The 26,702-nt window shown below is 40.5% G+C and overlaps 1 protein-coding gene across 2 annotated transcripts in view; it reads left to right on the top strand.

The window, feature by feature from the left end:
• TRIM24 (tripartite motif containing 24) overlaps positions 1–26,702 on the top strand; it is a 127,025-nt gene that overhangs the window by 79,802 nt on the left and 20,521 nt on the right. Inside the window, exons 8-10 of one of the 2 annotated variants that reach the window (XM_025380553.1) lie at positions 6,809–6,926; positions 10,408–10,574; positions 25,866–26,039. In XM_025380553.1, the coding sequence (XP_025236338.1) occupies positions 6,809–6,926; positions 10,408–10,574; positions 25,866–26,039 (459 nt within the window). Of the gene's footprint in view, positions 1–6,808; positions 6,927–10,407; positions 10,677–25,865; positions 26,040–26,702 lie in introns of both variants that reach the window. The other variant, XM_025380552.1, reaches the window with a different exon arrangement.

A 26,702-nucleotide genomic window follows, 5' to 3' on the forward strand; every position in this document is an offset into this window, starting at 1 on the left:
AAAAAAAAAAATATATATATATATATATACACCCGACAGAGGGATACTTGGACCTATACTAGTTCTGTTTTTAATTATTTGAAGAACCTCCATACTGTTATCCATAGTGGTTGCAGCAATCTGCATTCCCACCTAAAGTGTACAAAGGGTTCCCTTTTTTCCACACCCTGGCCAACACTTGTCTTTCTTGTCTTTTTGATATTAGCTGGATCCTAACAGATATGAGGTGATAGGTCATTGTGGTTTTGATTTGAATTTTCCTATTGATTAGTGATGTGAAGCATTTTTTCATATGCCTGTTGGACATTTTTATGTCTTCTTTGGAAAAATGTAAATTCAAACTCTTTGTTCATTTTTTAATCACGTTATTTGGGTTTTTGCTATTGAGTTGTGTGAGTTTCTTATACAGGTTAAGCATCCCGACTGAAATCTGAAGTTCTCCAAAATTCAAAACTTTTTGAGCACCATCATGACACCACAAGTGGGAAATTACACACATAAGAATTGAACACAACTTGGATTCATGCACAAAATTATTAGAAATATTGTATACAGTTGCTTTCAGGCTATGTGTATTGAGTATATGAAATATAAATGAATTTCATATTTAGATTTGGACCCTATCCCCAAGATATCATCATTATCAATATACATAATACATAAAATCTGTGTGTGTGTGTGTGTGTGTGTGTGTGTATCTATATATTCACATAAAAACTATAAAGAATCTTATTGTCTCACCTTCTCTTCCCGGCATGGAGGCATCAGCATGGTGACTGAGGTCACTGCATATTGGAGAGGGTTGGGGAACCACAACAGGCATGAAGCTGGCAGCCACAGATGTGAAGTGGTGAGGGAGGAATACAGAAGTGGTAAGAAGAATTAGCCAGTGTCATTTGGATTTTGGTTACATTGAGTAAATAAGTAAATGGATTGAATAAGTAAGTAAATATATTGAAGGTAATGGCAGCCAAGTTTCCAGAGAAGGTATTTAGAAAGAAGTTAGGCTAGGAAGGGCCCAAAGATGTGTTGGATTGGAATTAAGAGTACAAGTGTGAACTTAGAGTTTTATTTTTATTCTTGGACTGAGATCTAGAAATAGTTATAGATGTATATGTCCATCTGTATGCATATATATATATTCGATGTTGGTGTGCTGCATCCCAATAGCAGTGAGGCCACTTCCTTCCAGATCTTGGTTTCAAAATACCAAAGAAAGGGGAGGAAAGTAAAAGGTGTGCCCAGAACGTGTTGTTATACCAGAAAACTACTGAAATGCTCAGAGAATAATGGGGACATGTCAAAGGGAACAGGATTCAGTGTAAAAGGGCTCCCACTGGGAAAACCAAGAACAAATTTGAGGATCAAAATAAGTCACTATAATAAATTATAACACACTGAATTAAATAAGAATACATGAGTTCATAATAACATAAATCAGTAAACAGTAGATTATTTGGGGGAGAAGTTGATAACAAAACTAAAAGTGACGGTTATAAAACAATGGGTATATAGAAGCACATTTGGTCACTATCATAGAGGTAATTTGAGAGGAGTAATCAGTGGCTGCAAATATGCTGGGCAGAGGATTGATGGGGAACAGAGTATTAGTAAAATCTCAGAATACCTCTTCAACTTTAAGTTTAAGAAATTGAGTAGCAGAATTATGGATCAAGATTAATATCACCAGTGGTACGACAATTTGACATCCTATGTTTCCTGGCACATCATCATTTGTATGGTATTCTTGCCAAGAATACTGTAACTAAGTCTGATCAGGAGGAAATACCACCCAGGTTCAAGGTCATCCTACAGAATGTAAGGCATAAAATTTTCAAAAGACATCAGGGACATGAACGAAAGGGAAAGACTAAGCAACTAAATAATGAGGCAGCTAAGCAATTTTGTATCCTTGATAGCATCATGGAAAAGACTGCTGAAACTTGGCATTTGGATGAAGTGTTTAAACTGGATGGCTGTGTTGTAACAGTTGGTTTATGAATTTGGAATCTGGGATTTGGTTATGTTAGAAGATCTTTGTTTTAGGATATCCACACTGCAGTATTTAGGGAAGACAGGACCTCATGCCTGTAGCTTGCTCTCAAAAGTTTCGGAAAAAATTAGCATGTGTAGGAGCAGTTGGGTGGGCACTGGAGCAAATGTCATAACTTAACACTCAGGGAATTTGGGTGAAACAAATGTAGGGTTCTTTTACTTTTCTGGCAGTGTTTCTATGATTTCAAAATTATTTAAAAATAAATGATTAAATAGCTATTGTCAAAAAGATAAAGGTAACAGGTGTTGGAAAGGAAATGGAGAAAGGGGAACGATTGCATCCTGTTGATGAGAATGTAAATTAGTACAACCATAGAAAACAGTATGGAAGTTCCTTGAAAATTTACATATAGAAGTATCATGATCCAGCAGTCTCACTTTTGGGTATGTATATATTCAAAGGGAATGAAATCAACATCTTGAATAGATGTATGTAACTGGGTTCATTGCAACACTCACAATAACCAAAAAATGGAATCAGCCTAAGTGTTCAACAGATAAATGGATAAAGAAAATGTGGTACATATACCCAATGGAATACTATTTAGCTTTATAAAAGAAGGAAATCCTGTCATTTGCAACAACATAGATGAACCTTGAGGACATTATATTTACTTCATGATCTCACTTATATGTGGAAAAAAATTAAACTCAGAGAGAGTAGAATGGTGGTTACAAAGGGCTGGAAGGGATTCAGGGTATTGGAATGGATGTTGGTCAAAGGCTGCAAAATTTCAATTAGATGGGAGGAATAAGTTCACCAGAGCTATTATATGACATGAGAACTAGAGTTAATACCACTGCGTTTATATTCTTGAAAATTGCTAAGAGAGTAGATTTTAAGTGTTCTCATTGCAAAAAAATAAGTATATGAGGTAATACATAGATTAATTAACTCAATGTAACCATTCCACAATGTATATTTATTTCAAAACATGCTGTACACAGAAATATATTCAATTTTTATTGGTCAATTAAAATAATACTTTTAAAAAATAAATTATTAAATTTTAGATAAAAGTTATTAAATTTCAGATAAAACATAGTTCTTAGAATATTCCTTATGGTTAGCATTATGAGCATGATTTATGGTGGGAATTATTAGAGGGTGCAAAAAGTTAAAGGGGGAAATTTGGGGGAATGGTATATTGTATTGACTGCTGCCTGGTAAATACTTTGCTAAATATTCTACATAGTCCCAAAATAAGTTATTTATTTATTTATGTTTTTGGAGACAGAGCCTCCCTCTGTCACCCAGGCTGGACTGCCTCCCAGGTTCCAGTGATTCTCCTGCCTCAGCCTCCCAGGTAGCTGTGATTACAGGTGCATGCCACCACACCTAATTTTTTGTGTGTTTTTAGTAGAGATGAGGTTTCACCATGTTGGCCAGGCTGGTCTTGAGCTCCTGACCTCGTGATCTGCCCACCTCAGCCTCCCAAAGTGTTGGGATTACAGGTGTGAGCCACCGTGCCTGGTCTAGACATATGTTTTAAAAGTAGAGCCAATGGGATTTGCTGACAGGTTGAATATAGAGTGTAAGAAAAAGAAAGGAGCCGAGGACTTTAAGTTGTAGGGAAAAACAGTATTACCAATAATTGAGATGGAGAAGGGAGGGTTATAGGAAGAGTACACCTGAGGATAAAAAGTACAGTCATGTGTTGCTTGATGACAGGGATGCGTTCTGAGAAATGGTGATTTCGGCATCGTGTGACATCATAGGATGTACTTACACAAACCTAGATGGTTTACCCTGTTGCTGCTATCTGTACAGCATATCATTGTACTGAATACTGTAGGCAGTTGTACATAATAGTAAATGTTTTTATATCTAAACATAGAGAAAGTACAGTCAAAATACAATACAAAGGATTAAAAAATGATACACCATGGAGGTTGCAGTGAGCCGAGCTGAGATCATACCACTGCACTCCAGCCTGGGTGGGAGTGAGAGTCAAAAAAAAAAAAAAAAAGGTGCACCTGTATAGGTATAGGGCATTTACCATGAATGGAGCTTGCAGGACTGGAAATTTACAGTGCTCTGGGTGAGCACGTGAGTGATTGTGAAGGCGCAGGACATTACTGTACACTACTGGGGACTTTATAAGCACCATGCTTTTAGGCTACATTAAATTTATTTGAAAATATTTTTTCTTCAATAATAAATTTTAGCTTAAGGAAAGCTTACTGTAACTTTTTAACTTTATAAACTGTAATTTTTTAAATGTTTTGACTGTTTTGTAATAACAGTTAGCTTAAAACACAAACACATTGTACAAATTCTTCCTTATATCTTTAATTCATAAACTTATTTATTTGTTTATTTTAAAACTTTTTGTTAAAAACCAAGATGCAAACACACACATTAGCCTAGGCCTACCCAAGGTTCATATCATCAATATCACTGTCTTACACCTCCACATTTTATCTCCCTGGAAAGTCTTCAGGGGCATAAACATGCATTCAGTTCTCATCTCCTATTATAATAATGCTTTTTCTGAGACTATCTCTTGAAGGACTTGGCTGAGGCTGTCACTTTTTTTAGTAAGTAGTAGGAGTACACTCTAAAATAATGAAAAAAAAGTGTAATATAGTAAATACATAAACCAATAACATAGTAGTTTATTATTATCATTATACAACTGGCAGCACTGTAGGTTTGTTTACACCAGCATCACCATAAGCACTTGAGTAATACCTGGTGCTGTGATGTTACTACAGCTCCAACATCATTAGGCAATGGGAATTATTCAGCTTCATTATAATTTCATGGGACCACTGTTGTACATGAGGTTCATTGTTGACTGAAACATTGCTATATGGTGCATGACTACATAGGAATGTAGAGGAAGAGAGAATTAAAAACCTCAGCCCTGAGCATTCCAGCACATAGCGGTGTGGGAGAGAAGAAATCACCAACAATGGAGACTGAGATCGTGCACTGCCAAGAAGCAGAGGAATCCCTGTCCTTACTGGGGAGTTCAAAAACAGTGGGATTATAGTGTGCTGGAAACTAAATGAAAAAAAGCATTTCCATGAAGGCAGACCGACCACCTGTGTGAAAAGCTGCTACAAGCGTGAACGTAATGGTTTCAGGAAAGAATGGATGGGAAAGAATAGGAGACAGTGAACCTAGATGAATCTTTGGAAGAGTTTTGCTGTAAAAGAAATGGGGTAGTTGATGGTAGGAGAAAAGGAGTTAAAGAGTTTTGTTTTTAGCTGAAAAAAGTTAAAAGCGTATTTATATGTTGATGGGTGTGATCCAGTAAAATGGGAAAATTGGTGTTACAGAAGAGGGATGAAAATTACTGGGCAGGCAAGATGGGGTGTGCTCTACTGCACAAGTGGAAGGCTGGCTTTAACTAGAAACATGGACATTTCATCATCCGTTGCAACAGGAGGGGATATTGACTGAAAAGTGGTGGAAGTTTGTGGAAGATCTTTGATTGTTGCTGATTTTCAGTGAAATGCTAAGTACATTAGCTAAGATTAAGAATGGGGGAGGAAATACTGATGATTCAAAAAGAGAAAAGAAAGTAGGAAATAGTTATTTAGGAAAGTAGGGAAGTGAATGGATTAGAGAAATGTCGTATGATAGCCAGTCAGCCTTAATGGCCTACCTGAAGTAAATGGTCATGTGTTTGAAGTGAGATCAGTTCAATTATGTTCAGGCAGCATGTGGGATTTAACCAGGGTAAGTTGTTTTATCTAGGGGAAACACTGAGGAGAGTGAAGTGAGCATATATAATTGAGTGAAAGGGGAGTTCACATAGATATGTGTCATATATATGTGACATCTATGATGTTATATATGACTATGTGACACATGTTATATGACATGTGACTGACATGTTACATGACATGACACATGCTGTATGACATACGTGTGTCATATGACGTGTGTTACATACGTGACATATATATGTAAGGAAATTATGATTATTGACCCTGGAATTGAGGCTGGATAATGAGGAATTGAGGGATAGAGGACAAGGGTAAAGTGAGATGGAAGGATGGAAAAAGCAAAGTCTTATAGGACCTAGGGGGATTATTGGTATTTGAGCACTAGAGGAAGTGAATCATTTGGTTGGATATTGAAATCATCAAAAATTGCCACAGGACTAATGTTGGAGATGGTGATAGTGAACCAAGAACTAAAATCTTCAAGGACTGAGGGAGAATGAGTAGATGCTCATTGATGACTGCAGCATGGAGGAAAGAGGATGGTGTGGTGTGATGATATGAGATTCAAAGCTGGTTGTATTCAGGGCAATGGCGAGAACAGAACTGTAATGAGGAACAAGGAGAATCACCTCACTCACAGGCCCAGTTCCTTTTCCTGAACACAGACAAATTTGTATTCCCTGTAACTCATTAGCCCTTAGTCTAAATTCTGAATCCTTCTAAGAGAGTAAGTAAAGTAAATGAAAGCATTAAGATACATTAATAATTTTTATTTTACAAATATTTGAGTTAGTGATTCTGCACAGTTTTATTAGTAATCCAAAAAACTAACTTTAACCTGTCACTTCAAAATTGGTTCAGTAGTACAGCTAACTGAATTATGCCTCAAAACTTTTTAACTTGTTTTGGAAAGAAAATTGTGTTGTATGTCCAACATACAACACAATTTTGTGACCTATATATGATTGTTTATTGTGTATTGATGTACATACCAGAGACTGTTTTTGTATATTTACTGGGCACTTAATAAATTATTTGCCTAATATTTAGTTGTCTCTCCTTTTTCTTCTAGATTACATACCGGTTACGGCACCTCCTTCGTGCAAGGTGTGATGCATCCCCAGTGACCAACAACACCATCCAATTTCACTGTGATCCTAGTTTCTGGGCTCAAAATATTATCAACTTAGGTAGGCCATTACCATTACATACATTTCTCAAAGTGATATTTGTTTGTAGAACTCTCAATGATTATGACATGTTACTGAAAATATGTTCACTTAGGGTGGGCACGGTGGCTCACATCTGTAATCCTAGCACTTTGGGATCACTCAAGGATCATTTGAGCCAGGAGTTCAAGACCAGCCTAGGCAACATAGGGAGAGTCCATTTCCACATAAGATTTCTAAGTTAGCCAGGGGTTGTGGCACATGCTTGTAGTCCCAGCTACTCGGAAGGCTGATGCTGGAGGATCGAAGAAAATATGTTCTCTCACTTTTAAAATGTTTTCATTATTTTGTTTTAAAAAGACATCTGATAGTATTTCTCAGTGTATGTATATGGTAACAAATATACATGAATATAAACACACGTACATGTACGGATGATAAGAAAATATTCTATAACATTGACTGACAGGGTGTCTAGACTTAGGGATTTAGGTGTCCTGTCCTATTCCCTCAATCCCCCAAATCTGATTTGTTCTGTTAGCTCTAAATTTATCAGAATGTGTTAACTTGACTTGTCATTGATAAAGGATTTTTGATATCCTGAAAGTTTTATTTGAAATGACTAAATTTTTATTGGCTTATCTTTAGAACTATTCAGTAGGAACTTAATGGTTCAATCCTTTATCTTGCTTAGGGAAGACTTAGTTTTCTTATTTTGCCTGATCAGGTAATAGTTATATACATATCTTACTAACTGAAGTACAACATACATACTGACAAGTACCCAAATCTTAAGCAGTCAGGTACTGCATAATGATGTCTCAATCAACTAACTGCATCTATGACTTAGAAATACTGTGAGCTTTTTTACTGTATCTTTTGTATGTTTAGATACACAGATACTTACCATCGTGTTACAATTTCCTACAGTATTGTCCAGATAATTCAGTACAATTACATGCTGTACAGGTTTGTAGCCTAGATTCTACCTAGCAATAAGCTATGCCATATAACCTAGGTGTGTAGTAGGCTATACAGTATAGGTTTACATAAATAAACTGATGTTTGTCTAAAGATAAAATTACCTAAATGACACATTTCTCAGAACATATCCCCATCCTTTCGCAACACATGACTATATTAGAGCTCACTGAATTATCACAAAAAGAGACCATCATTTTGGTAACATCAGGAATGAAAGTATCCTTGCAAGCAGTTCGGCAGAAAGTTACTACTTTAGCTTTTTTATTATACTATTTGCTGAGTAGAAACACCTTTTTGCCTTCTTTCTTAATTTCTCACAGGGAAACTATACAAATTTAGGAATTCCCTACACATTGTCTGTTCATCAACAAACAGTATTATCGTTTTTGATTTTGGTGGGGGTGGGGGGCGAGGGGTGCTCATTGAATTTGTTTCAGAATCATCAAAGACGGTTTCTCATCCCCAACACTAGATTCTGGGTGAGAAAAGAAAATGGCTGGAGAAAGAGCCCATACTCACCAGGAAAGGAGGAAATAGGCAATCTCACCTGTAAGGGAAGAACAAAAAGATTTATCCTGGAAGCAAAGGTGATAAGGAGACCCCTGCAGACTAGTTTAGATACAAACATACGTATATTGATACATAGCAGGAAACTGGAATTATACACACTCATTTTACCAAAAAGAAGCATCTTTAGAATACAAAACATGTGTATAAGTAACTCTTATTGCCACACCTGACTCTACCACTACACATTCATCTGTACTCAGAACCCATCACAAGATATAAATCCAAACAAGTGGTCATATGTGTTATGTACTTATATCACAATAGGTAAATACACCCACATATAGACATCAGTACGTTTAAGAATTCAAAACTGTACACACATAAATGGATATCGTTTCAGATAAATCTACTTTAGCCAAAACAAAAACAGGATCTCCTAGTCTAATAGTTTGTGAAACCGGTATAAGGAAGCTAAACAATATATTTTACTCTAGAATTTCTCGGAGCTGTCACTTACAGCACTGTAAATTCATAAACAGTGAGATTTACATTGTAAATCTCTAAAGAAGGAGACAAGTTTCCTAAACTTGTTACCCATGGCTTCTGAGAAACGTATAAGAACACTAGGGAAAAATATTGGTCTAGGTGAATATTTTGTTACTGTCTTGAGTGACTTTGGATAAGTTTTACAACCTCTCTAAACCTTAGATCCCTTATGTGTAAAAGAGAATGTTATTGTTTCTTTTAAACATATGCATACACCTACCTGTAGTAGTGAATTACACACAGTAAACATTTAATGAATAACTATATATTTTTAGAATGCATATGAGTAATCATAAACATTTGAGTTTCTACTGTTGAAATCAAGCTTGAATCAGACCTTTCAAAGGCACCATTAAACTCTTAAAACTAGTTTTAAGCTGGTCAATGTATTCTGTATCAAAAAGTTAACATAGTATGCATTGTAAAGGTATAGGAAACTTGAGAGATCACAACTTGTTAATAGTAAACATTCAGAAATACTTTTTGGGATTGTTTTTAGAGCCAGTGTCAGGTTTGCTTGTTTTGATATATGACAGCGGTTCTCAGAGTATAGTCTGGTACTCTATCAGGGGACCACAAAGGTCACCCTTTTCCAACTACACGTCTGGATGAATGTTGTGCCAGACCCCTATTGACTTCAGTAGGGATAGGACCATGTTTGAGAGGCCCAAGAAGAGAGGCCCAAGAAGAGACCTGGAGCTAGTGAATGAGACACAGGGCTTATTGAGGGAACTTACATACAGGACAGTCCAGTGGCAGTGGGCTGGACAAGAGAACCACCAGCAAGTAGTTTATATAGCACTTAGCACCCTCCGCTAGCAACCTCCATGTGGCAACCTTCATTTAACACAAGGCAAAAGTCCTCCATCCCCGATATGGCCTGGATTCCAATGGATCTCTGGGTTGGCCACTCCTGGGTTCCTTAGCGCGGAACTCCAAACACACATTCTTCTTAGGCTATACAGGGTCACTCTCAGGGTAGACTTAAGTTATTGCTGTCAGGTGCTGTCTGCCATACAGTGAGACTGAAATTTTTTTCATATATTTTAACTCAACAATATATTATGATAGATAGTGCAGAAACAGATAATGAGATTTCAGCTATTAAGCCAGACATTCAAAGAGATTTTTTAAAACATCAAACAGTATTTTAAAATATCAAAAATGTTTACCAAATTTTTTACAATGTAGTTTTATAAAAACATGTTGTTATGGTTTTATTATTCTTAAATGAATTAGTTTTAAAAATTATTTTTAATTTCTAATATTATAAATTTTGATGACTAGAACTTAGATGAACAAAAGCTGTTTGGGGGTCCTCTGTCTTTCAGAGTGTAAAAGGGCTCCTGAGACCAGAGAATTCCTTGGCAATTTTGAAGTTCTGCAAAAATAGTCTTAGAAAATGTGATATTTCACCAACTATCTGAAAAACTTTTTCCCTTAACCTTTTCTTTTTAATTAGGTTCTTTAGTAATTGAGGATAAAGAGAGCCAGCCACAAATGCCTAAGCAGAATCCTGTCGTGGAACAGAATTCACAGCCACCAAGTGGTTTATCATCAAACCAGTTATCCAAGTTCCCAACACAGATCAGCCTAGCTCAATTACGGCTCCAGCATATGCAGCAACAGGTAATGGCTCAGAGGCAACAGGTGCAACGGAGGCCAGCACCTGTGGGTTTACCAAACCCTAGAATGCAGGGGCCCATCCAGCAACCTTCCATCTCTCATCAGGTAAATTTGGAAGCAGGCCTGTCCTCACTTAGATAATTATAGTATAATTGTGTTGAGCAGCTCAAAATGACAAAGACATCCATTTTCCATAATCTAAATATCTGCATTTATAAAAATTTATCACATTAAGGATCCCTGATTTAATGCCTAGTTTTTAATCCCTACTTAAAAAGGATTTAATGGTTTGTTTAGCTGATAAATCTATTTTCATCTACTCTTCATTGTCTTTAAATTATAGCAGAGGATAAATGTTTGTATTCCTAAATAACCCAGGCCTGTGATTGATGGGAAAAGTTGTGTACCTGTTAATTCCTATACTGGTGCTTCAGAATGATGAATACATTAAGAATCTGTCCTCTGTGAGGATGTGGTGTTTAGTAAACCACATTGCATCTTAGAAACTAGGGCAGAGTGAAATACAAAAGGGCAGAAGTGTGGTTCATTATAATATACCTTTTTCAAACTTTATTTCTGAGCAAATATACTGTTTACCATTATTATTTTTACTGTAATCCAATTTTTTTTTTTTTTTTTTTTTTTTGAGATGGAGTCTCACTCTGTAACTCAGGCTGGAGTGCAGTGGCATGATCTCAGCTCACTGCAACCTCTGCCTCCCAGGTTGAAGCGATTCTCATGCCTCAGCCTCCCGAGTAGCTGGGATTACAAGTGTGTGTCACCACGCCCGGCTAATTTTTGTATTTTTAGTAGAGACAGGGTTTCACCATGTTGGCCAGGTTGGTCCCAAATTCCTGACCTCAGGTGATCCCGCCTCAGCCTCCCAAAGTGCTGGGATTACAGGCGTGAGCCACTGTGCCCAGCCTCAGTCCAACTTTTGAAGATAAAATATATATACTTTTGTTAAATAGTTTAACTCTGCTTTTCAGGTTAGATGTGGGCAGACTTATTTTAATAAAAGTTTAGTAAGGAATATAAAGTCTAATTTATATAAACTGTTGTTTTCAGTTACATTTACTTATACTTTTTTTTTTATATATAGACAGAGTTTTACTCTTGTTGCCTAGGTTGGAGTGCAATGGTGCCATCTCGGCTCACCACAACCTCTGCCTCCTGGGTTGAAGCAATTTTCCTGCCTCAGCCTCCCAAGTAGCTGAGATTACAGGCATGTGCTACCATGCCGGCTAATTTTGTATTTTTAGTAGAGACGGGGTTTCTTCATGTTGGTCAGGTTGGTCTCGAACTCCGAACTCAGGTGATCCTCCCACCTCGGCCTCCCAAAGTGCTGGGATTACAGACATGAGCCATTGTACCCAGCTATTTATACTCTTTTTCTGCAAAAGATTTGAAGTGATTTACAATAAAGGATACAAATGAAATTGAGCAGAGTTTAATAAAAAGCCAAAGTATGCAGACATAGGCTAAGAATTCTCATACTTAAGAATAAAACTTAGCTCAGAACTTCTTGCCAACCAAAGAAAAAGGGAAACCAGAATAATACGGGTATTGCTATCTAAAAAGGAAAACATACTAGTTAATTAGGGAGAGAAAATTTTACTAGTATTTTACTAGCACTAAGAGGAATACATGGTTCTTTATGAAAAAGCAATTAAATGGCATAATAAGATTTCTTTGGTAGAAATTTTAAAAAAACAAAAATGGTTTTTATATGGAACTCATACTTTAATTCTCAGTAAAAGTTGTGGGCATTTGTAGATCCAGAATGTGTTACGTGGTATATGTGAAGGCCTGAGGTAATGTATTTGAGGTTTTATGGCTTTCTAGTAATTTGACTAAGAAGGTATGTAAAATCCAAGGGAATATTAGCATGGCTGTTTAAAACTTCGTTTCAAGCCAGATTCTTACAAAAAGTAAGTAGGACGCAATGTAAAAGGTTTTTGAGTGTTCCATGGGAGGATAATTTTACACTTTATATACCAGGAGGAGTATACCTAGCAGAGTAGAAATTTTGTTAAGAAAATTGAAGGCAGAAGGACATGCTTCAGATAGACTGCAAAGATTACTAAAATTTTTCTGAAGCTAGATAATGGAAACGAGAGATAATATTTCAGTGCTAAGCATTTGCATGTATTAATATTTATCTTCTAAATATTTAGTAGTTTAACAACAAAAGGAATGAATTAATCAACTGAGTTAATTGCCTTTTCACTAAGAAGTCAAGAACTGGCTGGGCACAGTGGCTAATGCCTGTAATCCCAGAACTTTGGGAGACTTGAGGCAGGAGGATCACTTCACTCCAGGAGTTCAAGACCAGCCTAGGCAACACAGGGAGGACACCCCCCACTGCCCGATCTCTACAAAAAATAAAAATAAAAAATCATCTGGGTGAGGTGGCACATGCTTGTAGTCCCAGCTATTCTTGGGGAGCTAAGGTAGGAGGGATCACTTGAGCCTGGGAGGTCAAGGCTGCAATGAACCACGATCTCTCCGCTGCACTCCAGCTTGGTGACAGAGCACGAGACTGTCTCAAAAAAAGAACTGAGGCAGTTAGTAGATACTATGTGAAAATAGTTATATAAGCAGTGACAAAACAGAAGTGACTTGAGCTGTTAACCTGCTTTTCTCAGAAATTTTCTTTTGATCTTAGTTGCAGTCTCTACAATGTAGTGCTGTAATCTGTGTATTCTCTATTATATAACCTAATTTTCACACTTAGAAATGAAGTACTCTTCACATATTGCAGTTCTTACATCGCATACTGTTGTTTTTCTGTCAATTTGCAATAATTCCTGCAGTTTCTTTCACATTCTCGTCACTCATTTTTATCTGTTCTCTGCTAAATGCCCATTCATATGTCTTCACTCCTTGGTATCCCTCTTCTATAAACTTGTATATTGTCCTGCCTGGGTACAGTCTGAGTTTTCTACCAGCTTGTTTGCAAGTACATGTGGGAAAATGCCTGTCTAGGCATAGCCTCACAGCAAGTGTCTGTGTGGCTATGAGTATGTGCAATTTATACTCTACATCTGTGCATACATACGGGTAAATTGAAAAGAACTGTTTCTAAAAATTACTTACATGACAGTTCTCTCTTCTTCCTCTGAAGATTAGCCATGTCATCTGCATGGTTAAAAGAGCTGTTGATAACGAAAGTAGAACAGTGATATGACTTAGTGATGCAAACTTAATAGACGTTGTACATCTCTGTTTATTTGACTTTATACAGTATATTCTATTAAACTCTAATGGATAGATCTAAATTTAGGACAGAACACTGTCACATATATTAAATATTTTTGCTATTCTTTTAGGATTTTAACTGTTTCCTAATTTTATTTATTTTATTTTATTTATTTTATTTTATTTTTTGAGACAGAGTCTCGCTCTGTCACCCAGGCTGGAATGCAGTGGCGTGATCTTGGCTCACTGCAACCTCTGCCTCCTGGGTTCAAGCAGTTCTCCTGCCTCAGCCTCTGGAGTAGCTGGGACTACAGGCATGTGACACCACAGCCAGCTAATTTTTTATATTTTTAGTAGAGATGGAGTTTCACCTTGTTAGCCAGAATGGTCTCGATCTCCTGAACTCGTGATCCGCCTACCTTAGCCTCCCAAAGTGCTGAGATTTACAGGCGTGACCCACTGCGCCCGGCTCCTAATTTTATTTTTTAAGTAGCTTCCTCTGTCACGGGATTCTTAGACACTAACTCAATCAACCATAACAGTTTAGAAGAGTAGGGGGGAAAATCACCTTATATCTTACCAGACCATAAGCATCTTGATGGCATGGTTGACAACTTACATACCATAGCACATTATGCTGGCATTAAGTGTCATTTTTTTGGTTGTCAATATGTAAACACTAGTCTGGATGAAGGTGGCAAAAGACCTCTATGATTACCTTTATTCTCCCTTAAGGACCATTTTGGGCTACAAAAAATTATCCCTTAGATACATTTAGAAGTTTTTCCATGTAATTTCCTAAGTATGTTCTGCTTGTATTTCTATGATATAAAACCCTTCAATTCACAAAATTTTCATGGAAAAATAAAAACATTGCTATAGCTTTTAGGTTTACACTTTTCTACAGTTTTGAGATTTTCTTATTTTTCTCTAATATTATTTTTCTACTGTTTACCTACCGAATTTCACTTGTTTAGAATCAGCTTCTAAATGTATTTTTCACTGGGTCTGTAATTGCTGGCCACTCTTGAAAGTTAATGAGAGGTAAACCCAGTGCCACCTAATTTTTAAGAGGGAAGCAGTTGACCCAGGCAAGGATAGTAAATTCCAAAAATGGGAGGAAGAATAAAAATAATAAAGAGGATAGGACTGTACTTTATAGCTGTCTGCCTTCACAGTGTCAAAGTTTCAGGTGTTGCTGCTTCAACCTTAAAAGATTATTTATTTGTCCCCCTGTGAATGTAGGGGGAAATAGGCTCCTCTTTGATAAGTTGTGATCATACAGTTAAGATACACTAAAAGGAATATTTATTTTGCAATACATTCCCAACTGTAGAGAATCAGTCAAGAGGAGACTGGCATATAAGGTTATCTTTTTCTTCTAGGACTGGTCTCAATTTCCAGGTCTAGTATTTATGCACCCACAGAGCAGGCTTGCCTTTCTAGCCCTTGCCTTGTTGCAGGAATTAGAGACCAGAGAGACCAATAGATGAAACAGAAGGATTTTATTTAAGTGGCCACTGGCCCAACGGATTCATATCCAAAGGCTAGGTCCCGAACAAAGACAGGGCTTGACTTTTATACACACTTCGGAAAGGGGATTGGCTAATTTAAATGGCACAAAATTCGTGGTGCAGGCAAGGAGGCTTACAGAGTCAGAACAAAGACAGTTAATCAAACAGTGACAGGTTTTGTAATCTTTGGCTTGTGACTTTGCAGCTGCATTGAAAGAAAAACAGGAACTTACAAAACTTGGAAATTGAGTAATGGTAAGGGGGATGAGGAGATAGTAAAGGAATTTGTTCTTCTTAACCTTGCTCCGAGGGAGTGTTGGTAGAGTCTCTGGAGCTCTTTCTTTGGGCTCTGGCTTTCCAGATAGTGTTATCAAGGCTTTGCCAGGGCCCTGCCTATTGCTGGCCTTGGAGTGAGTCAGCTAAGTACAGGAAGACTTGTTTTCCTCTTAAAAAAATTTCAGCCTCATTCCCCCCTTTGATGCTCCCTAGAAACGAAGTTTAATAGAAAGCATCACAATTACTTAATTCTTCATGAAAAGGCAGGTTTCTTCCTTTGGCAAAGCTTGATATTTAGTTAGAGCCATTCACTGAGTGATCGTTTGCCTGGTTACAAGACTCTCTATGGCCGATTGGATGTTTTTAACAAGGAGGGGTAAGAGACAAGGGAGTGTTAAGCAACCTCCTAGTATGGCCAGGACTATTCCTATTAAGGTTTTAAATCCCCCGAGGGATGAAAACCAGCCCCCGAAGAGAGAATCTGGAGACCATCCTTTCTAAGTCTGGCTGGAACATGGGCTAATTTTTGGATTTTTGCAGTTATATCTTCGATGACATTTCCATTGTCATCAGTTTCTAGGCAGCAATTAGTTAGATTGAACTTTCCACATACCCCACCTTCCTGGGCTAGGAGGTAGTCTAAGGCCAGTGTATTTTGATAAACAGCAATTCTTATTTTTGTGGCTTGTTGGGCCAGTAGATTTAAGGCCCTTGCAGCATCATTAGTCATGATTTCGAGTACCACCTATAACTTTATCATGCGGTTGAGCATGTAAATAGGGGTACAGTATCCATACATTCCATCTTGCGCCCAGGTGGCTGGCCCAGAATATTGGATTATTCTCTCAGGGGGCCATTCATCATCTTTCTAATTCCCTGTGGTTATACCCCTTTTATTTCTACTTTTTGTTTCATCATAAACAGGGTATCCTAAGGCTTCTCCTTGCCTTAGAGGGATTAGGAAGAAGGATGGTCTGATTGTCCCTAGTACACAGGCTTCTGACCGTTTAGCTGGCAGCTGCCCATATGCCCATGACCCACAGATCCAGTAGAGGCCAGAGGGTGCCAGCCAGGCATTTGGAGTTTCAAGCTGGTACCAAGAGTGGTTTAAAGAGGCAAAACAGGAGAATGGACTAGGGTGGGGTGATTTGGAATTATTTCTCCTACCTAGTTGGTAAAGGCCTTTCCCCAGCGAACGATGCAGAATATCCTGATAATAGAGATTTTTAAGAGCCAGATGCTCAAGCTTGTGAGCATTGGTTCAGGGGAGGGGACAGTCAGAATAAAGTTATCTTGGGGCATTAGCTCCTTTGCTTCCTACCACCATTGATCCCCTATGATGGTTCCTCCACATACGTAGCATGAGGAGACATGTAGGCTACTGACTGTGTTTTCAGTCAGTTGGACAAACAGATTTCTGACTGAGGGAGAGAGTTCAGGCAATTCCTGGAGGATGTGCTCACAGAATGACTCAAAAACTTGGAACTGTTGGGTTGAACGGGTCCAGGTTTTCTTTATAATATACAGACTGACTTTTGAGTTTACTTTTTGACCTTTGACTTTGAACCCCAATGTCATGGGATAGCCTGTAGTCCATATGGGCAGACCTGGCTCTAAGGTGGTGAGACGTGCAGGATAGCAAATGCTAGGTTTATAAGTTGGTTTTTCCAGTAGTTTCATATGTATGACTTGCCTCGGTGGTTGTCGATCAGTGGACCAAGTCATGCAGCCCCAGCAGGCTATTAACGGGGACCCGGGGGAACAAACGGGACACACATTTTTGCTTAGAACAAGTACCATAGTACCTTGTGGGGTCAATGATTATGGACCACCACAGTATTGCTGCCTCCTGGCAAACATTGAAGTATAAGGATACAACCCCCCCGTAAGGGGAAGAGGGTTTGGTTTGGTTTAGAAGATCCCCTTCCTGAGTATGAACTTCAAACCAAGTCTTAATATGTGGAGACTTACGGTCATAACATATGTAGGGCTGGCTATTTCCTGGGTCACAGATTGAGTAGGTTACCTGGTTGTGAGTACAAGTTCCTAGGTGGGTCCCTGCGCACTCCTAATAAGTATGGTACAGCAGAGTCCTAGTTACAGTGCTCCCCGACCACGTAGTATGTGTGCAGTGGGGGCACCCTTGTATGAGTCCATTTTCTGACACCGGTATAGGGAGTGTCATGATGGGGATGAGTAGGAACAAAGTAAAGAATAACATGTTTATACCCAGCAGGGACAAAAGAGGTCTTTGCCCCAGGGAGGAGGTTGGGCAAAGCTACACGATAATAGTAAAACAATTAGTATTATAAGGAAAGCTATTGGACCTAAGATTTCTAACCACGTTTACTTCCCTGATGATGCTCATGCTTTGGCTGTGCGTAGTCAGCTTCCAGGGTGGCTAGAGCAGGGCTGTTGTCTCCTTAAGCTTCAGCCGTGCATAGACTGGTCAACTTCCAGGGTGACTAGAGCAGGGCTGTTGTTGACTTCACTGGCAACCTGGTCCCGCTGTAGGATCAGCCGGGTCAGATGGTCTGGGTCCTATTGGCTGGTCCACTTGTCTTGGGCTGCCCGTTTCAGCTGACTGGTGGATCCAAGGCACAGTTCCTGCAACTTTAACAGCAGTGGGAGTGGACAAGATTACACTATGGGGCCCATCCTATATGGGTCCTAAAGTGGTTGGGTTCCATTTCTTAACTAAACAGAGTCCCCAGGTCTAAAAGGGTGTGATGGGTCTGTTAGGCTTATGGCCATTCTTTCCTGTACCCAGCCATGGATTCTTTGCATGACTATCCCTAAAGACTGCATTTGCCTTCTTAAGGTTAATTCCCCTAGTTCACGGAGATCACCTTTAATTTGACCTATGATTGGGGATGGCCAATCAAACAAGATCTCATAGGGCAAATAGCCAGTTTGTTTGGTGGGGGTGCACCTGACTTGGAGGAGGACCATGGACAGGACTTGATCCCATCTCAGATGAGTTTCTTGGCAATATTTCTTCACCAGCTGTTTAAGTGTCCAATTCATGTGTTCTACTTTTCCTGAGCTCTGTGGCCGGTAGGCTCTGTGTAACTTCCATTTTATTTTTAACAGCCTTGCTAGATCTTGAACTATTTTGGCTACAAATGCCAGACCATTGTCTGACCCTGGAGTCAGGGGCAGTCCAAATCTGGTGATAATGTCTCTTAATAATGCTTTAGTCACTTCTCAGGCTTTCTCTGTTCTGGTGGGGAAAGTCTTGACCTATCCTGAAAGGTGCAGACAAGCACTAACATGTACAGATAGCCCCTGGCTCTGGGCAGCTCAGTGAAGTCCATTAGGAGGTTTTCACAGGGTGTGGCTTCTATTTCCTGTATTCCTGTGGGCCAAGTGGGCCCTTGCCGTGGGTTGTTCTGGGCACAAATTAGACATTGTTTGCAAATGGCTCGGGTGATGGCAGTGAGCCGTGGCACATAGAAATGGCGTCCAAGTAGTATTTCTAGTGCCATTTTCCTTATATGAGTTCCTTGATGGGATTGTCTTACAAATTTGGGGGCCACTATTTCAGGGATGGCTAGCCTCCCATCGGAGAATTTCCACCATCCTTCTTCAATGTAATTTCCAGTCTCTTGGTCTAACCAGGCCCTTTCATTTGGAGAGTAATTTGGGACCCCTGGAAGGGGAGGCTCTGGAAGGAGAGGCAAAGCTAGGGCTTCCTTTTTACAATGCGAGGTAGTGATTCCTGTCTGTTTTGCCTCCCTGTCTGCTTTTCTGTTTCCTTTGGCCTCTAGTGTTCCTGCCTTTTGGTGCCGTTGCAGTGCATAACAGCCACTTTCTTTGGGGCCTATACAGCATCTAAGAACTGTAGGAGTTCTTCCTTGTACTTTATTTCTTTGCCCCCAGCAGCTAAGAGTCCTCTTTCCTTATATATAGCTCCATGAACATGCAATGTAGCGAAGGCATATTTGGAGTCAGTATAAACATTGAGTTTTTTGTCTTTTGCTAGCAAAAGGGCTCTTGTCAGGGCTATTAGCTCTGCTTTTTAGGCTGATGTTCTGGTGGGCAGAAACTGAGCCTCCACTGAGTCCAATGTTACTACTGCATACCCAGCCTGCTGGACCCATTCCAGTACAAAATTGCTTCCATCTGTAAAGTATTCAACATCTGGGTCCTTAAGGGGTTGGTCTGTAAGATCTTTCCAGCTTGAGAATACCTTGCCTACTACATCTACACAGCATTGAAGGGGGCCTTCTGGTTCCAAACCAATTGGGAGCAAGGTAGCCAAGTTTAGGGTATTTACTGTCTCTAAAGTTATGTGAGGATTTTTGCACAGGGGCCCTTGGTATCGAGTCATTCTTGGGTTTGATAACCAATGATGCCCTCTCTCATCCATTAAAGTTATAACCGAATACAGTACCTGGTCAGTTGCTGCCCTTGAGTCAGTTGGTCAGCTTCCTGTGCCAATAGAGCCGTGACAGCTAGTGCTTTGAGGCACAGAGGCCGTCCTAGTGCCACAGAATCAAATTGCTTGGATAATTATGCTACTGGGCCATGCTATGATCCTATGACCTGAGTTAGAACCCCTATAGCCATTCCTTTTCACTCATGGACATGTAGAAAAAAAGGCTTAGTTAGATCTGGCGATCCTAAGGCTGGGGCCTGAGTTAAGGCTTCTTTGATCTGCTTATGTCTTCTCCTGGTCAGCCTCCCAGAGGAGGGGCTCCTTTTCTCCCCCATTTTGTGGCTTCATATAACGGCTTGGCCATAAGTGAGAAATTTGGGATCCAGATATGGCAAAACCCTGCTGTCCCTAGAAATTCTCTTATTTGTTGCTGGGTGGTTGGAGTGGGGAGTGCACAAACAGCCTGCTTTTGCTCACTGCTGAGCTATTGTTCCCCTTGACTCACTTTGAAGCCTAAGTATTGGACTTTCCTGGAGCAGATTTGTGCCTTCTTCCTGGACACCTTATATCCAGCTTTCCACAGGAGATGGAGGAGGTCTTGGGTTCCTTGGAGGCAGTCTTCTTGGGTTGGGGCTGCCAAAAGAAGGTCATCTGTATATTGCAGCAAGGTGCAGTTCTCATTTGGCGGCGTGTAGGCCTTGGGGTTCAAAGATTGTGGGAGAGTTTTTGAATCCTTGTGGGAGTCTCATCCAGGTGAACTGCGACTCACCCCATTGAAATGCAAAATGGGCTAATTGGTGCCAGGTGAAGACAGAAGAATGCATCTTTCAGGTCTAGGCAAATAAACCAGGCAGCACTTGCTGAAATAAGTCCCATCAAAGTATATGGGTTTGGTACCACTGGGTGGATGTTTACTGTAGCCTGGTTCACAGCATACAAGTCCTGCACCAGCCTATATTCTCCAGACGGCTTCCGTAATGGCAGGAGTGGAGTGTTCCAGGGTGACTGGCATTTGACTACAAACATGAGTCCATGTTTGTAGAGTCGCTCACTCTGTTTGTGAACGCCTCATAAGGCTTCTGGGAAAAGCAGGTACCGGCAAACCGAACTGTGGTTGCCCCTGGTTTTAGCTTTACTACCAGTGGCACCTAATCTTTAGCCAGCCCGGGTGGGTTATCTTCAGCCCATACTCCAGGAATTTTATTAAGTAGCCTCTGTAATTCAAGTATTCCTGGTTCGTGAGACAGTTTTGGTGGCTTTTTTGTGTATAGCCTCCATTCCTCAGTTTGCTGGACAGTAAGGGTTAACACCATGGCCTTTGGGTGAGTCAGGTTTAGAGTTATATCCCCTTGCAGCCCAAAAGCAATCTGTGCTTGCAGTCTTCGGAGTAGGTCTCTCCCCAGGAGGGTAACTGGGCAATTTGGGAGGTATAGGAATTCATGTTGGACCTCTGGTCCTCCTATAACAAACCTCCTTGGCTGACAAAATGGCCTCTTTTCTGAGACCCTGGTGGCCCCAAAAATAGTTGTATAGTGTTTGGATAGTGGTCCTATGGGTAGGGTTACTACCAAGTGTTCAGCCCCAGTGTCCACCATAAAGTCCATTAGCTGGCCCCGCACTTCTAATGTGACCATGGGCTCCTGGGGGCCTAAGGAGAAGGAGCCCGGTCTGTCCTTGTCCTTGTATTCTTCAGTCCCTGCCAGCCCAGTCAGGTCAGTACCTGGTTCCTTCAGGGTGCAGCAGCCTTTGACAAGTGGATTTTTTGTTTCGCAGCCTCGGCCATTTTCTTCACTGCCGTCTGGATACTGATTTTTCCAGTGTCCCCTTTTGCATCATGCACATTGGTCCTTATCTAGCTCAGCGAGCTTTCAAGCCTCTGTCCAGTTTGGCCCCATTTGCATCTGCGCCCGTGTCCATGTCTGTGCCCCCTTGCAATGCTAGTTTCCATGAAGACCACTGCTAACATATCAGCCTTTTTCCTAAGCGTCTGGTCTGCTTCCTTTTTTGCCTCTTGGTCATGGTTAACGTACACCTTGGTGGCCACTCCTATAAGTTGGGTGGCATTCATGCCTGCAAAACTCTCTACCTTTTGCATCTTGCACTTGATGTCACCCTGGGCTTGTCCTACAAATACCGTGTTCACCATGCACTGATTTTCAGTGGCCTCAGGGTCAAACGGAGTGTAAAGCTGGAATGCCTCACAGAGTCTCTCATAAAACTGGCTAGGGCTCTCATCAGCTCCTTGAAGTACTTCTGAGATATTTCCTATATTGATTGCCTTTTTCCTGCCTTCCTTTAGCCCCTGCAAGAGTGCTTCTCAGTACTTCTGTAGGTACTGTAATTGGGCTGCATCATTTGAATCCCAGTGGGGGTCTGCTTCTGGGAACTGGTCCTGAGTGCATGCCTGAACATTAAGTGTGCCTTCAGGTGCATTTGCTTCCAGCCAGCAGAGAGCTGCCTGGGTTACCCTCCAGCGCTCCTCAGTGTTAAACAGCGTCAAGAGGAGCTGCCTACAGTCTGGCCAAGTTGGATTGTGTGTCTGGAAGATGGACTGCATTAGATCTATGAGGGCCTGAGTGTTCTCCATGTAGGAGGGGGTATGGTGTTTCCAGTTTAGGAGATCAGTGGTTGTAAAAGGCTGGTAGATGAAGGTCCATTGCCCCCCTTGGACTTGACCTGGTTCATCATACTAGATGGGTCCCCATGTCTCCCTGAGAGGCATTTGCATAACCCAAGCGTGACCAGATCGGAGGCAGCCTGCTTGATCATCTTGTCTTTCTTCCCTGACCTTCTGGGGCTCCGATCTTTCCTTCTGGGGTGAGTCTCGGAGCATGTTACCATCTGAATCTGACTCCTTGGGGGCCGTTGGCCTCGGTAAATGGGGGTAGAGTGGAATATATGGAAGAGGAATTTCTATCTCCTCTGGCAGTTCCTGCAAAACTGGTTTCTCTTGCCCTTCCCATGACTTTTCCTTTGTCTCCATATTTGCCAGCGAAGCTGAGATTTTACTTTCACTTTAGGCTCGGTCTGAGCCACAAGCATTTTGCAGTAAGCTGCCAGGCAGGGCTGCAACCATGCAGGTCGAGTTTGAACTATTTTTAGCCATGAGTCAATATAAGGGAATTGGTCTGGGTGCCCTGGCTGTCATTCGACCCCAGTCACCACCTTAAATACATGGCCAATTGTTTCCCTATCTATAGTTCCTTCCGCTGGCCATCTGACACTGAAAGAGGGCCATTCTATTTCACAGAGAGTTCTCAACCTCCGAGGGGTCAACTTCATCCCATAATCCCCTGCATAACCTTTCTTAAAACGTTTTAACATACAGTGTAATGGGGTGGGTTTTGACAACTTCCCTCCTATTTCCTCCCAGTTACAGCACAACACACTCTTTTGCTTCAGACCGATTAGACTGTCCCCCTCGCAGGAGTATTTCAGACGCCACTTAGCATTGGAGGCTCCATTTTGACCCCCACAAATACTAAATTGTGGGGCACCTCCCTAAGCCATATGCGGATCACCTCTAGTCCTGGTCGGTCCCACAGTTCGCTCAGAGTGTACGGTCTGTGCGAAGAGACCTGCAGCCCCCACATGTCACTCCCCGTGTTGGTTCCTCCTGGAACTACCTCTTTCACACACACTCACACACTTCCCTGCTCCCAGTTCCCCTTTCTCAACCGACTCTGCGAGCCGCTTTCGTGCCCTGGGTCGGTTGGGGTGTGAGTTTCCCTGACTTTGCAAGCCACTCTCACGTCCTGTGTCGGACTACTAGTTACTCCCCAGGAGGTGATCAAGCTCCCCTTCCGTTCTTATGGGACAGGTCCTGCCTCGGGCCCAAACCTTACCGCGATCCTGTAATGCACTGTTCCTGGAATCGTCCTGTACCCCCTTAGGTTCCATTGTGCTGTCAGGTAGGGTCGTGGGAGAGCCGATCACCCCTCCGGATTGAAGTTCTCCCAGTGGTGCCTGGGGGCATGGGTCTCCCCGAGCCTGGGACTCCAGTCCCACAGGCAAAGAGACAGTAAACCTGTCGTCTCCAATCCTGGGCGAGCCCCCAGAAAATGTTTTGGGAATCAGAGGACTGGAGAGACCAATAGGTGGAACAGGAGGATTTTATTTAAGTGGCCACTGGCCCAACGGATTCACATCCAAAGGGTAGGCCCCGAACAAAGACAGGGCTTGACTTTTATACACACTTCTGAAAGGGGTTGGCTAGTTTAAATGGCACAGCGGGAATCTAATGGCGTGAAACTCGTGGTGCAGGCAAGCAGGCTTACAGAAGCAGAACAAAGGCAGTTAATCAAACAGTGACAGGTTTCGTAATCCTTAGCATAGCTTGTGACCTTGCAGCTGCTTTGAAGGAAAAACAGGAACTTACAAAACTTGGAAATTGAGTAATGGTAAGGGGGATGAGGAGATAGTAAAGGAATTTGATTTTCTTAACCTTGCTCTGAGAGGGTGTTGGGAGAGTCTCTGGAGCTCCTTCCTTTGGGCTCTGGCTTTCCAGATAGTTTTATCAAGGCTTTGCCAGGGCCCTGCCTATTGCTGGCCTTGGAGTGAATCAGCTAAGTACAGGAAAACTTGTTTTTCTCTTTTTAATTTCTGCTTCAGCCTCGTTTGTGATTCCTTCACCCAGCGTTCCTATAATCAACCAGGGTTGTTCTTGGAGACTTGGCTTTGATGATATGTTTTCTGGCCAGGCACAGTGGGTCAAGCCTTTAATCCCAGGACTTTGGGAGGCTGAGGTGGGCTGATCACTTGAGGTCAGGAGTTCGAAACCAGCCTGACCAACAGGGCAAAACCCCATCTCTACTAAAAATACAAAAATTAGCCAGGTATGGTGGGGCATTCCTGTAATTCCAGCTACTTCGGAGGCTGAGGCAGGAGAATCATTTGAACCCAGGAGGCAGAGGTTGCAGTGAGCCGAGATCGGAACAAGACTCCATCTCAAAACAAAAAAACAAAATATGTTTTCTTCTATGGAGACTTACCCTCTAAGTTGTAATTAGTCAGTATCTTAACAGCCAGCTAAGCACCGGAACATGTTTTGGCAATGATATGGCAGACTAGATTTGGATTAAAGTCTTGGTGTGCTGCTTGGTATTAGCTGTGTGACTTTTTTCAAATTATCTATGTTTTCAAACTTTTAGTTTCCTAATTTACAAAACAAAGGTAATAATACCTACTGCATAAGGCTCAATGACATAATAATATGTAAAATGCCTGACAGGGCTCATTAAGATCTAAAACTTATTAAGTGTTATTAATATCAACTATTTTCATTATTAACAATTTGTTTATTTTGAGTACACCCACTGAGCCAGACTACTTGTTCAAATCCCAGCTCCATGCCTTACTGTCTTTCTTAATCTTGGGCAAGTTACTAAATTTTCTGTGCTTTATTTTAGTTTTCTTATCTATAAAATACAAATAATCTGTGCTTTATTATATTGTTAAGAATAAATTAGTGAATACATGTGAAGCACTTAAAGCAGTATCTAGCATTTAATAACTGCTCAATAAGTGTTAGCAATTATTATTCTACCATCACTTTATTTTTAGGAGGTCTCAAAAGGGTAGTTCTCTGTGAAAGATAATTGTGAAGGACTTAGAAGGATACCAAAGACACATTTTACCTACTTCCCAACATGGCCTAGGTCCAATACTGGTACAATCTACTTACAAAATCTAGGTGGCAATCCCTCTCCCAAGGTTCTTTCCTAATAAGGTTCTTTTAAAAAAGTTGTTTACACAAATTCTGAAAGTCTGCCCACCCCCCACCCCTCATTCCCTTATGTAAATCTTAATTGATTGATCTGTGGCAGAGTTCTGTTTTTCTGTAAAAGTTTTATAAGATAGAGATTTATAATTTGTTTTTCAGAAGAAGATTGTTACTAAATTGGTTTAATTTCTTTTTTCTAGCAACCCCCTCCACGTTTGATAAACTTTCAGAATCACAGCCCCAAACCCAATGGACCAGTTCTTCCTCCTCATCCTCAACAACTGAGGTATCCACCAAACCAGAATATACCACGACAAGCAATAAAGCCCAATCCCCTACAGATGGCTTTCTTGGCTCAACAAGCCATAAAACAGGTATAGATCTACCTTCCTTTCTCACTTGCTTATTCTGCTGCTTTCTACTTTCAGATCACAATGAATTTATAGATTAAGCAACAGCAAATAGCCAAGAGCAAGCTTTCTTTTTCATTTTTTAAATAATGTGAATTGCAAAGTTTGATGCTTTTTATCAATAAGAAATTAAACCACTTATGTAGAAGTGAAGGCCCAATATAATCAATGACCATAGGTATTAATTTTTATAATATGGTATGGATAACTTTTAGGTGAGAATATTAAATTTCCTAAGATAAAAGTATTCTAACAAATACAAGTTACATTCCACAAAATAGAACAATAAATCAATATTCGAAGTGTCCCAAGAAGATTTCTTGGAAACAAAATTATGGCACAGTTTCAAGAAGGAATACATATATATCTGATGAAGTTTATTATTTAATGCATATTTAATATGATACAGCTTATTTATTTATTTTCATTTTTTATTTTTTTTGAGACAGAGTCTCTCTCTGTTGCCCAGGCTGGAGTGCAGTGGCACAATCTTGGCTCACTGCAAGCCCCGCCTCCTGGGTTCACGCCATTCTCCTGCCTCAGCCTCCCCAGTAGCTGAGACTACAGGTACTCGCCACCATGCCCAGCTAACTTTTTTTGTATTTTTAGTAGAGACAGGGTTTCACC

The sequence above is a fragment of the Theropithecus gelada genome, chromosome 3 (genome assembly GCF_003255815.1).
Source record: "Theropithecus gelada isolate Dixy chromosome 3, Tgel_1.0, whole genome shotgun sequence".
NCBI lineage: Eukaryota > Metazoa > Chordata > Mammalia > Primates > Cercopithecidae > Theropithecus > Theropithecus gelada.